This window comes from Lampris incognitus, chromosome 12 (genome assembly GCF_029633865.1).
Source record: "Lampris incognitus isolate fLamInc1 chromosome 12, fLamInc1.hap2, whole genome shotgun sequence".
NCBI lineage: Eukaryota > Metazoa > Chordata > Actinopteri > Lampriformes > Lampridae > Lampris > Lampris incognitus.
In genome coordinates, this window is record NC_079222.1 from 9,219,662 (window position 1) to 9,233,660 (window position 13,999).

Genomic DNA, 13,999 nt, shown 5'->3' on the forward strand with positions numbered 1-13,999 from the left:
GGTCAACCCTATGCACATCCATAGTAAAAACAATATAAAATGCTCGTCCTTTGGTGCTATATCATCAAATTTGCACTAGAAACTAACAACACTTATAGCATTTGATCCTTTTTTGGACACTCAAGAAGGAAACAAGCTACAGATTAGTGAAGAGCAACAATTAATTTTGACATTTTGACCAGAGCAATTATCAGTCTGTGGTTGAGTGAATATGTTCCTTAGGATATATGAAATTTCCATGAGACGGAAGCCACTGTGACACTACAGTATTTCCCAGACTAAAAGTCGCTGTTTATTTACTCGTCTGGCTGGTCGTGTGACTTTTTGATTTTGATTTTTTCTTTTGATTTTGAGATACGTTATTGATCCGCGTGGGGAAATTACGCTGTGCATTTGACCCATCCTAGCTGAGTAGCTAGGAGCAGTGGGCAGTCACCGTGCAGCACCCGCGGACCAACTCCAGTTCGTCTTGCCATGCCTCGGTCAAGGGCACAGACAGGAGTACTAACCCTAACATTCATGTCTTTTTTGATGGTGGGGGGGGAAACAGCAGCACCCGGAGAAAACCCACCGCAGACACGGGGAGAACATGCAAACTCCACACAGAGGACGACCCAAGTTTGGACAACGCCGGGGTTCGAACCCAGGACCTTCTTGCAGTGAGGCGACAGCGCTAACCACTGTGCCATCGACTTGTATACCAAAGTAACTTATACCATGTACCTTTGTCGGACAAATACACTGCATTTCAACTACGACCACTAGATGGCACTGCTTAATCTTGTGACTCAATTGATAATACTGTAGCACTATATAAATGTGAGTGACTTATATGGTTTTTCCTTGCAACAAGGTTTTTGCTGGGAGCAACTTACACGCCGGTGCGGCTTGTAGTCCGGGAAATACGGTACATATTCAATAATCATGACATTATACAATACACAACACTTGTTTCCTGCCACAGACAATAAGCTCAATTAACAGAAGTGCCTAAAATCAGCTCACTTGCACTGCATTTCCTGTGAAACACCGTACGACAATGAGAGGAAATAAAAGAAACACCAGCACGTCGGGACCCACGGCTGTCAAAATTATTATGCACTTAATGAATTAGAAAGACATTCAACTTTACAGGTGGTTGTGTTGTAAAGGGTCGCCATAATAATACACCCTCAGTATGCGCAGGGGTTTGTGTTGTGTTGCATGTCATCGCACCCTGTCAGTCCGCCCAACTACCCGGTGTTACAATAATACACATCTAGATTAAAATATTCATTAGAGAAATTAATTTGCTAAACCCTAGAGGGGAGTGCCCTGAGAGCAGGGGGTCAGCATCAATATGCAGGTGGTACTACGTCAGTGGCTTTTTATCAAAGCACACAGACACCAGTGAAGAGGCAACGCTGGGCAGAATATCAATGTTCAGCCGCGGTGCTTTCTACCGACAAAACACACTGGATATGAAAAGTCGTCGAAAGTCAGCAGATAATCCACAAGTGTTTATCATAAACAAACATGCATCTGTTTTTTAGGCATCAGCCCTACGGTGACTGAATGTACATGAGAGGTTTAGAGGTCTGTATATGTGTAATGCATTGTGGGATGCAGCTCCTATGCAGCGTAACACAAATCTGACTTCAGCGGACCGATCAGGCCGTTTGTTCCACACAGCTGACTGGAGGCAGGCTGACAGCAGCAGGCTGACAGCAGCAGGCTGTATGACTGACACCTACAGGCAGGTGAGGGAGCAAGACGGACGGGGAGAGGAGCGAGCGAGGCAGACAGACGGGTGGTGCAGCATCTGTGGATGTGTGTTTGTGGTTACGTGTGTTTATTTGCTAATGTGTGTATAACACGTGTGTGTGTGTGTGTGTGTGTGGTTTTTTTTTCTTTTTGATTTTTACCCCTTTTTCTCCCCAGTTATATCCGGCCAATTACCCCACTCTTCCGAGCCGTCCCAGTCGCTGCTCCACCCCCGCTGCCAATCCGGGGAGGGCTGCAGGCTACCACATGCCTCCTATTCCGATACATGTGGAGTCGCCAGCCACTTCTTTTCGCCTGACAGCGAGGAGTTTCGCCAGGGGGATGTAACGCGTGGGAGGAGCACACTATTCTCCCCCAGTTCCCCCTCCGCCCAGACAGGCGCACCGGCCAACAAGAGGCGGCGCTAGTGCAGCGACCAGGACACACGCTCACATCCGGCTTCCCACCCGCAGACACGACCAGTTGTGTCTGTAGGGATGCCCGACCAATCGGGAGGCAACACGGGGATTCGAACTGGCGATCCTGGTGTTGGTAGGCAAGGGAATAGACCGGACGCGCCCATGTGTGTGTTTTTGTGTAGAGGAAAATAGCATAAAACGTGTCTTTTCATAGTGGAACGTACTGAAAACAACAATACTGGGTCAAATATAAAGAATCAGAATCAGAATCATGTTTACTGGCCATGTAGCTCATAAGTCACATATCCTTCCATCCATTATCCAAACCGCTTATGCTGGAGCCTATCCCTGCAGTCACTGGGCGGCAGGTGCGGAGACACTCTGGACAAGCTGCCAGTCCATCACAGGGCCGACACACACTCTCACACACACACACACACACACACACACACACACACACACACATTCACACCTAGGGACAATTCAGTACGGCCGATTCACCTGACCAACATGTCTTTGGACTGTGGGTAGAAACCGGAGCCCCCGGAGGAAACCCACGCAGACACGGGGCGAACATGCAAACTCCACACAGAGGACGACCCGGGACGACCCCCAAGGTTGGACTACCCCGGGGTTCGAACCCAGGACCTTCATGTTGTAAGGCGACCACGCCAACCACTGCGCCACCGTAACGCCCACAATCCCAGCAGTTTTTTTTTAATTAAGATAAATCACTAACTTTCTACTGTAATGGCTGTCTGTTGTAACGTTGTAATGCTAACTATACATATAAGTCGTACAGTGTTACATAAACAGTCAGCTAAACACTCTCGCTCCCTTTCACTCTCTCTATCACACACACACACACACACACACACACACACACACACACACACACACACACACACACACACACACACACACACACACACACACACACACACCAGCTTAGAGCAATTCATTTGTCAATCTCCTCTGTTGTCATCTGGTTGGTTCTGGCTCATAGCGTGAGTAAATCAGCATGGAGACCGACCATATGCTCCCCCCCCCCCCCCCCATCCTCTCTTAACTCCATGCTGGGCTTAAACCTCTCTATGTGACAAGATGATCTGGCTGCAGTTCACCGTACTACACCCCTACTACGCACTATACTCCACTGTCTTAACCTGTGGGACCGGTGTATAGTATTATCCACGGTTTATTGTGTATACTGTGTACTATGTAGAGCATCGTACTGCGTCCCTACCTCCAGGACAAGTGTCTCTTGGTCCATTTGTTCTGTGGGGGCAGGGCTCGTCTCCTCCTCCCCGTCATCCCTCCTGTTTCTAAAACATCAGGTAGAGAACACCTGGGAGTCTTCATTAGACCCAGTGTGGCCTGGTCTGGAATAGAACAGAACAGAATATTCCTGTTGATACCTGGTGTGGTCTGTGGTCTTTGGCAATCACAATGAAAACAGTTAATGAATATAATATAATATAATATAAAAGTTGTGAGTTGGGTCAGAGGACAGATGTAGAATATCAAAAGTTAATTAAAACATAAATACATATCATTAGCTGCAGGTGTGAGCACATTATAAAACTCTTGCTTGCATTTTGCCCTCATCATTCATCACTCTCCTTAAAACTGGTAGAATGCATATGCATGACACATACACACATTTTTCACTCTGATAATCAACCCCCCTACACACACACACACACACACACACACACACACACACAAGCAGAATTCCACATGTCCAGCGTGACACCTCCCCTCCTCCCCCCAGCACACACACCCACATACCGAAGACGCCGGTCTCCTCCAGCCCTCCAAACTTCTGCATGGCTTTAATGGCCTTGGTGAGCGCCTCCTTGGTTTGAAGTTGACCAGTCACTGGGTCAGGGGGCGGGAGGTAACCAAACTTACTCAGCCAATCCTGAGGGACACACAGAGATTTACAAAATCATCCCAGACGTCCCAAAGCCATCTCAGACATTCCCAGCATTCCCAGTGTTTAGACCGTGTGACACCTGTTCATGTTGACTGTCGGTCCAGAGAGCCTCTACACACAAATATACATGTCCTGTAAGGGCTTTGGCAAATCCACACCTGTTACTATGTTTGTGTATTTATGTTATATGCATTTTATTTTTTCTTTCTTTCTCTTTTACATTCTTTCATTCTTTCTTTCTCTGTATGTCTGTTTATCTGTACACTGTAAAAAAAATGTTGTTATTAAAAAACTGGCAGGTGTGGTTGCCAGAACTTTACCGTAATATATATATATATATATAGCAGCTGATGAGTGCGAGACGCACGAAACAGACCTTTACTGCTATGCATTAAAATCTTTTTTCCTGTATCCGTATATATATATATATATATATAATGGCATATTTCTGTTATCAGCACAATGGTTAGTACATTTAACGGTGATAAATATATCTTTAACAAAAAACAAATGCAAAAATTAGTGTTGGCTGTTATGTAGATTATGGTATATTTCCATTATAAAAACAACGCAAGGGTATTAAACGGTGGATAATGTATTGGAGAAGGTAAGTCCGAATTCAAATCCAAGAAGGCGCTGGCGCTCGATGGTGTTTGTGGCAGAGGAGCCCAACAGGATCATGAGCCCTACCGGACCAATGGCAAAAACATCAGATGGCCTGCAGAGGAACCACTCTGTTGGTCAATGAATGGCATCACTTGACAAGTAAGCTATCACTGCGGGGCAACCTCTTTATCTACTGAGCCGGTTGCACTATGGTGTACCACTTAGGAATGGGTTCTGAGGTCCGGAGAGACTGTTCGGCGGGGGCACGACACCGACTGTCTTAAGTACTGTGCAAGGCGTGATGAGAGGAGAGCTAGGTGGGAAGAGACAAGAAGCCTATGATAAGGCCCGCCATGCAAGACATAACAGACCAACTCAAACAACAGTTATCTGTGACAAATGTGGATGATCTTGTCGCTCTAACGCGGGCCTGATGGCCCACGGGCGTGCTTGCCGAGCTTAAACTGCATCAGTCATCATCATCTCGATGGGCTGCCGAAGAAGAATGTATTTTTTCCAGAAAAGAGATGTAAAACTTATTTTTTTGGCTGATACGTATTTTTACGGTGTCTCACGGGGACAGAAACTGTATTCGGCCTATTTAGAGTTTATGGTCTTTTACTGTCATGGTTGGACAGTTTTTCACTATAAAAGCCAGAGACATTTTTTTACAGTGATGTCTGCATGTCCCTTTAATATATAGCCCTGCATGTCTCTCTCTGTGTTTCTGCATTACCAGTCCCTCTGTGTCTGTCTCCCATCCATCTCAGTTCCCCAAAGCCCGTCCTCCATCATGATTAGATGGACAGTCAGACGGGGTTGATTTTAAAATGGTTTCTGACCAGCACTGAGATGTGAGTGACTGGGATCGATGTCGATCCTTCACTCACAACACCGGGAAAGCTGCATTAGCTAAATAGCTTCACTCTCACAAAGCTTTCTGTTAGGGGCTGATGTGGGCTTCCCCATCCGTAGCACAGCTGCACGGCCCTGCTCAGGGCAATCAGGAAGAGTTTACAGGGACTCTTACTACCATCACAGAGGATTAGCAAACTCATTGATTTCCTGTAGCAGCCATGAGACACTGGGAATGGATAGCCCAGCTCAGCGTATGGAGGAATGATTGTAGAGGAGCTAAAATGACCCCCCTGTAACAAGCAAAAGGAGATTGCTATACAATTTAAAGAGTTTTCCCTTTCATTCATGTCCTATTTTTCACAAAATGAATTACATGATCTTGCATTGTTGATTACTCATCTAACTACTGTCAGAGATGGGCACAAATAATAAAAAGTATCTTGTTACAGGTTACAAATACTTGCTCATGAAATGCATCAAAGTGAAATACATACTACTTGTATGAGAAAAGGTATTTAATTAAAATACAAGTAATTTGTAATTTGAAAATGTAAAAATACATTCTATACAAAATGCTATAACACCCGGGGACAATTTAGTACGGCCGATTCACCTGACCTGCATGTTTTGGCCTGTGGAGGAAACCGGAGGACCCGGAGGAAACCCACGCACACACAGGGAGAACATGCAAACTCCACACAGAGGACGACCCCCAAGGTTGGACTTCCCCGGGGCTCGAACCCAGGACCTTCTTGGTGTGAGGCGACCGCGCTAACCACTGCGCCACCGTGCCGCCCTATATAAATAAAAAACCCAGAATTCTTTCTCTCTCGTGGCCCTCCTGGTCTACAGGGATATGTCCTGCACGCCCTGGTTAAGATTAGCGTCTCGGCGTTGTGTTGAGGGTGGGTGTGCCTCGTGGGAGGGATACGGAGCCGGGTTCTCTTGCTGCGCTAGAGACGTTTATTTCCTCGACATCGGAACTAAGCAGCCATCACCGGTACGGAACCTCGCAAGATAAAGCAACACGTATCCAATTTCTAGCGCGCAATGAAATGATTCTTTCAATGTGTCTTTTTAACTTGAGGTCAACCGAGACACAACCCCTTGGAACATGTGATACAGGTGGAAATAAGCAAGCCAAAAACAAGCTAGTAGCAACTAAGCTATCGCCGATACTGCTAGCCAAAATCACGGCAAGAACATTATTTTTTTCGACAAAGACAACACAATCTGCTTGTCAAACCCACATTGGTCTGTATTTAAAAAATCTTAGTAAACTAACGCTATCAACAAATTAGGTGTATGGGTAGTTTTAGTTCTCATATTTTTAATAGATGCTACAAAGTGCCGCTTAGCATAGCTTACCTTGTAATGCAACGCGTATGAAAGTACGGTGTCCTGCACAGGACCCGACCAATACGCGCTGCCAACTGCAAAGGAACCAAAACAAGGCAGAGCTCCACCTAGCGGCCAACTATAGACAACAGCACACACATATGTTACCTTACACTAAGTGTGCAGTTTTTGTTTTTTTAAATTCCATCCATCCATCCATCCATCCATCCATCCATCCATCCATCCATCCATCCATCCATCCACTATCCATTATCGAAACCGCTTATCCTGCTCTCAGGGTCGCGGGGGATGCTGGAGCCTATCCCAGCAGTCATTGGGCGGCAGGCGGGGAGACACTCTGGACAGGCCGCCAGACCATCACAGGGCCGACGCAAAGTTATCAACAATTTACAAATTAATTGATTTTCAGTGGTTCAATGACCACATTTTACACAATTCAGGTAACTGCTGATCAGTGACACCTAAAATCGTTTTTTTTTCAGGTTAGAGCAACAGCCTCTCAAAATGTCTGTGCACGTCCCTGCTTCTGCATGATTTTTTCACAGCCCGGTACATAGCCTGGAGGCCGGCTAATTTCCATTGATCAATACACAGAATCTTACATAACTCTTATATGAAACCAGGATGTGCACCTACATGGCAAATGCTGCTTTGAATATAAGTGGAAAGGAGGAATGCATCGTTTATTTTATTGCGTTTAAATTTTTTTGGGGGGGGGGTTTGATATACTTTATTAATCCCCGTGGGGAAATTCCTCTCTGCATTTAACCCATCCTACCTGTGTAGCTAGGATGGGTTGGGATGGGACCAACTCCAGTTTGTCTTGCCACGCCTCGGTCAAGGGCACAGACAGGAGTATATTTTCTAAATGTTTTATTTCTGATTTTTCCCTTTTTCCTCCAAATTTAGTGGCCAATCGATCCCCATTTTAGTTCAAACACCCACCCTCGTACTGCATGCATTCGCCCATTGCATCTCCCCGGCTCGAAGGAGACCGCCTCCCCACTTCCGTGACAAGGCGACTCCAGGCCGAACCACTGCTTTTTCCGACACACCCAGAGACGCATTCATGTGACGAACACAAGCCGACTCCGCCCCCCTCCCGAAGACAGCGTTGCCAATTATTGCTGCTTCATCGAGTCCGACCATAGTCGGATCTGACGAGACCGGGGCGCGAACCCCGGTCCCCAGTGGGCAACTGCATCGACACAAAGCCGATGCTTAGACCGCTACACGACCGCGGACCGAACAGACAGGAGTATTAACCCTAACATGCATGTCTTTTTGATAGTGGGGGAAACCGGAGCACCTGTGGAAACCCACCACAGACACGGGGAGAACACGAAAATTCCACACAGAGGATGACCTGGGATGACGACCCCCCCCCCCCAGGTCGGACAACCCCGGGATTCGAACCCAGAACCTTCTTGTTGTGAGGCGACAGCCCTAACCACTGGGCCACCATGCTGCCCACAAAATTATCAAAGCATGAATTTCATTACCATTTATTATATGGGTACGTCCCATGAGAAATGTTTGTTGGTCCAGAATTCATGTATTTTTATATATTTTTCACACCAATTGGATGCTGCTGATGGATGAAAATTGAAAAAAAAAAGTTTGAAGGAAAAGCAAAAAAGAAAATAATACTGATCTCAGAGTAATACGTCAGCTGCTGATAGCTGCAAGAAAAAATAAAAAGTCCCTTGAGAGAAGTAATGGTGCTAAACAGCTGATTCAGGAGTCAAAGTACAACATCAGTAGTTCATTTAAATGCTGCTCACAAGAGGGTGTCGGGACAGAGCCAGAACTTCTTGGAATGTGAAATGGGTTGTGCTGAGCTGAGGGGTATGGAGGCATCTTAAAGTCCAGCAGTCACCAAACAAGCATGGCTGATAGACAATGTCAGCATATTGAACTTTTTGGTTGGTTTCACAAAGAGAGAGAGAGAGAGAGAGAGAGAGAGAGAGAGAGAGAGAGAGAGAGAGAGAGAGAGAGAGAGAGAGAGAGAGAGAGAGAGAGAGAGAGAGAATTATTGATGCCTGTAACAACATTTCTTCCTTGGTTATGGACTGTGTGTTTGGGAGTGGTGGACATCAGAGGCCCTCCCACGTCAAACCAATTAAATGGGAAATAAGGAGTAAGTGTACGTCAAGTATACCAGGGGGCAAAGTGCATCATACCCCCACAGAAATACATAGATAATTGATAGAAATAGGTTCAATTACATTTGATTGATACTCCTTTAGTGGATATACAAATATTTTAATTTACGAAGGTAGGTTATAGCCAAAACCATTAAGGAAGCATCTATCCAGTTAGTGTCTTATCTTGCGTCATTATGGCAAAAAACCCTTTTTAAAAAAATTCTGGTCATAGAGGTTTAAGAGTAATCGAGGTTTTTATGCGAACACACGAGAGACTGCCCAAAGGAAAGCTTCAAACAGACTGTGATTTTTTTTCCAAGCATAAAGCTTAAGCCATTCTGAAGAAGAAACCCCCCCCCCCAAAAAAAACAAAATTTCCCTTGAATATAATAATAATAAAAATAATAATTATTATACCGGTATAAAATAATAACGGTATTTTTATCGATATATTTACACCGATATTTTTATACAGATATAATAATAACAATAATATCGGTATAAATACATAATTAAATATATATATATATATATTGGTAAAAAATAAAAAGCTTATGGCTGTCTCATAAAGAATTTATCTGACTCACTGGATTTTATATAATTATACCGATATATATATATATCGGTATAAAATTCATATTCATTGCTGTGGTTCTGGTGTCGTCAACCTTCAGCTGGGAATAGGTTGAAGAGAATGGATGGGCCGGCCAGATCTCATATTGTACCAATCAGCAGTATGCATAAAACCCTTGAGGTGTTGTGCATTCACATTTCAAGTGCCATCCGTTCTGCTGATGAAGGGCGTTTACCCCACAGCTCAGTGATAAATATGAAAACACACGGGATCCGAGCGTGCGCTGATTTTATCTTGCCCTCGCGCCGCACCTGGACTCGCTGAGTCGGCCGGCTGTTGGTCCTACAGAGTATCTGCAGTCATTTGAGATGCACGAGGCGTGCGTCATTGTCCCGGTACGTCTTCATCACTCACAGCGAAGGGCGAAAACACCTCCCAATCTGGGCCACACGCAAATCTCAATATCAAATGCAATTTTAATTCGAGATGTTATCGAGTGGGGTTCTCAACGAGTACATTTAATCCCTCTAGAGTCTGAAATGAGACTGAGGGAAGTCAAAGGTGGAGATGGGTAGGAGTGGATGGAGGGAAACCGGAGACTAAATAATGTTGGCAAAAAAAACCCCAACACACTATATCTCTGGCATTCGATAAAATCCTATATTTAAAAAAGGATGTATAAATATAAAGAGGAAAAGAGATTAATTTCATGAAAACATGATAAAGCAAAAAACCAGTACACGCATCATAAAGGTATTATCTTCCACCGTGTACAGATAGACACGCACCGTGACGTGGAGAGACGATGGAGGCCTGTGCAGGAAACTCATCCCGTCTAAATCCCTGATTAACAGTAGTGTTAGGAGCTTAATGCTGCTGGTTGACACACTAGTCTGTTTTAATCACTCATTAACACACACACACACACAAGCTGGACTGCAGAACTTCCAACTCTTTGTGCACCAAATGACTCTCGAGATGAAATCACTCTCACAGAGTTGTGTTTGTCCAAGTGTTTTTAGTGTTTGTCCCGCCGAGCAAACCTCCGTTTATAGACACGTCAGTTTCTTTTGTTTGTTCCTACATTAAATATAATATATAGGCTATTTCTGATCCCACGATTTCTGTGCTGAACCAAGAAAAGAAAAAAAATCAGTAACAAAGGCAAAGGTTTAGATAACTCAGTCAATACTTCTGGTTTGTGGTTGCTTTACTGAAGCGGTGGGTAGTGAGAGAGACAGATAAAGGAGGGGAAAACCTGCTCTAGGTAGGGAAAAAAAACAAACCACATTTAACTTTATTTTTTTCCATCTCATGAAAATATGCTCAAATATTGTAGGCCAACCTCTTGGGAAACTTTATGAATCATCTTTCCATAATAAGATATTAACGTTGTCTCTGCCCATTTCCTGAACAGTGAATAAAAATTATTACCATCCAACCGGAGATCCAGGGTTTCACGTTTTAATAAGATTAGACTGAAGCCCTCTTTTGTACACCAGCCAATCCTAAAATTAAATATGGAGCTTAATCCCAGATTAAATGTACGTTGAAGGGCCTTGAATAGTGTCTTCTGTCAAGTCAAGCCAGGTCAATGTTATTTGTATGGCCCAATATCACAAATTAAAAATCTGCCTCCAGGGATAATTTTCTGTTTTAAATTTCAAAATTTATATTCTGTTTTCTAATTTTCTATTCTATTTTTATTATATATTATTTATTTATTTTATTATATTTTATACATTATATTATATATTATTATTTACTATATTTATATTTTATATTTTTATTCTATTATTCATATTATATTATATTTATATTTAATATTCTATTTTATAATTTCTATTTTCTATAAGTATCTATTCCTAAAACAAATTCTGGGACTAATGTTATGTTAAATTTATGTATCTTTGTTTCTTGTCTTAATTTTTTGTCTTTCTGTGATGTTGCAAATGGAGCTGCTGCAATGACAGAAAAATTTAAGACTTGATCTTAAAGGTGTTATCATCATTATCATCATCATCATCATCATCATCATCACCATCTTCACCAGCAACAAACCTCCATCCCATCTATTAGGTAAAATGGGAAGGTAGAAATTAGCACAATCTGAACAAAACGCTGTTATGTAAAAGTGCCTGAGATTCTCATCTCGAGAGAACATTTCTAGCGTCGTGACTTGACTTTACGGTCATCTGACGAACATTTCCCTCTGGTACATTAAAAAAAAAAAGATGAACATAATGTTCTCTGAGAGGTACTGATTCTCTAAGGCACATTTATATAACGTCACTTCAGGCAGGACTACTCACGTATTTGTAAAAGCATACTTTCTAGCAGTGTTTCCCATTTCAGTCCTCAAGACGCCCCTGTTCTGCACATTTTCCATGTAACCCTGCACATGTAGCGGGTTCACTCTGCGTCCTGTATTGTTGGATGAAGACGCCACGACGACGACCGGATAGATGACGTCATGATTATTGTCACCAGCCTGGGTTGGAATAGCTATAAGACAGTGATGAATACACAGGTCTCTCTCATGAACATCTCCACTGCGCCCGTTAATCACCAACAACACTACTCCCAAGACACGACAGAGGTGTACAGCTTGTACACGGTGCACCCTCTCACTATACAGAACGACCGGGCAACGACAAGAGAGCTAACTTCCTTTAATATTTTCTACAGGTTTGATCCCCAGTAGCATAGCGGTTTATTCCATTGCCTACCAACACAGGGATCACAGGTTCGAATCCCCGTGTTACCTCCGGCGTCCCTAGACACAATTGGCCGTGTATGTGGGTGGGAAGCGTGTATGTGTCCTGGTTGCGGCACTAGCGCCTCCTCTGGTCAGTTGGGGCACCTGTTCGTTGGGAAGGGGGAACTGGGGGGAATAACGTGATCCTCCCCCTGGCAAAACTCCTCACTGTCGGGTGAAAAGAAGTGGCTGGAGACCCCACGTGTATGGGAGGAGGCATGTGGTAGTCTGCAGCCCTCCCCGGATCAGCAGAGGGGGGTGGAGCAGTGACCGGGACGGCTTGGAAGAGTGGGTTAATGGGCCGGATACAATGGGGGAGAAAAGGAGGGGGAAAAAAAACAAAACAAAAAACAAACGTTCAAGCTAGCAGAGGGTAAATGTGGATATTTGCGACAATCAAGTTGTTCTTCTCTGAAACACTCCCGCTTTTGTCCACAATTTTCACAGCAAAGTCAACAAAAATCCAAAATCCTCTAAAACGCTACCGAACCTTAATGCTAATCTTAGCCCCTGTAAATGCTGATGAGGAGTAAAGGCCGCCTCCTCCACGGCCCGAGCAGTGAGCAGTGTGGGTCGTTTTTTGCAGTTGTATTTATCAGTCGCTCTTTGATGCTCCAACCAATCCGTCCGTTTTGTTTGTTTTGGTGGTTTATCACATCGGGGATAGAGGTGGCGACTCTGCAGCCACTCCATCATTTCAACGGCAGGCCTCTTAGGCATGTCTGAGCCGCACAAACTGGTTAAAAACCTGGCCTTTCAGAAGGAGCGAGCACGATTCAAGTTATGTGGTGATAGCGGTGGTGCCCAACCCTGCTCCTGGAGAGCTACCACCCTGCCGTTTTCCACCCCAACCCTAATTTAACACACCTGATTCTACCGATTACCTACTGATCAGGCGAGACCTTGGTCAACTGAATCAGATGTGTTAAATCAGGGTTGGCGTGAAAGCCGGCAGGAGGGTAGCTGTCCAGCAGCAGGGTTGCGCACCACTGGGTTATAGTACGGACAATACATGGCTGAGAACGACCAAGGTGGTCCCTTTGACCATTTTGGTTTTTCAAAGTTTAATAACTTTGAGGGGGGGGGGAAGAGATACAGACCTGCCGCTCCTCGAACGCTCCTAAATCTGTCTATGTTTGCATTAAAATGAGTTTTGGATCAATTGCATAAAGATCTCCCTAAACGACCACGACCGGTCAAAATGACTGCGCGTGAGTTGCGCGTCATGTCCAGGTGTCTGGCGGGTGTCGGTCGCGTCATTTCCTTCGCGACGTTCGTCGCTCCGTCCTAGAAACACACTAGCGTCCTCTAGTGCAGAGTAATAGTCTAAACTTGGTTTTTGATTATGAGCAACATGTCTGGGTACAGCCGCCGTTTCAGACGCACCATGACCACCACCGAGGAGTTGCAGTATTTATGGACGGCGGCCATTTTAAATTGTTTGAAAAATAGTATTAAAGATCTTAAAATGTTAATTTTAGTGTCAGTCATTTCTTAATAGACATACTAACATGCAATGCATTAATATCTCAGCTGGGTATTTACCTTGGCAGAATATAGAGTTTAAAAACCATGTTAGGTAGGAGTGAAATCCCA

General features: G+C 44.3%; 1 protein-coding gene across 1 annotated transcript in view; it reads right to left on the reverse strand.

Moving 5' to 3' along the window:
- LOC130121996 (matrix metalloproteinase-17-like) overlaps positions 1-13,999 on the reverse strand; it is a 144,966-nt gene that overhangs the window by 63,283 nt on the left and 67,684 nt on the right. The window contains exons 2-3 of the mRNA XM_056291004.1: positions 3,954-4,086; positions 3,409-3,544 (exon numbers count right to left, since the gene is read on the reverse strand). Coding sequence (XP_056146979.1) covers positions 3,409-3,544; positions 3,954-4,086 — 269 coding nt within the window. The remainder of the gene's footprint in view (positions 1-3,408; positions 3,545-3,953; positions 4,087-13,999) is intronic.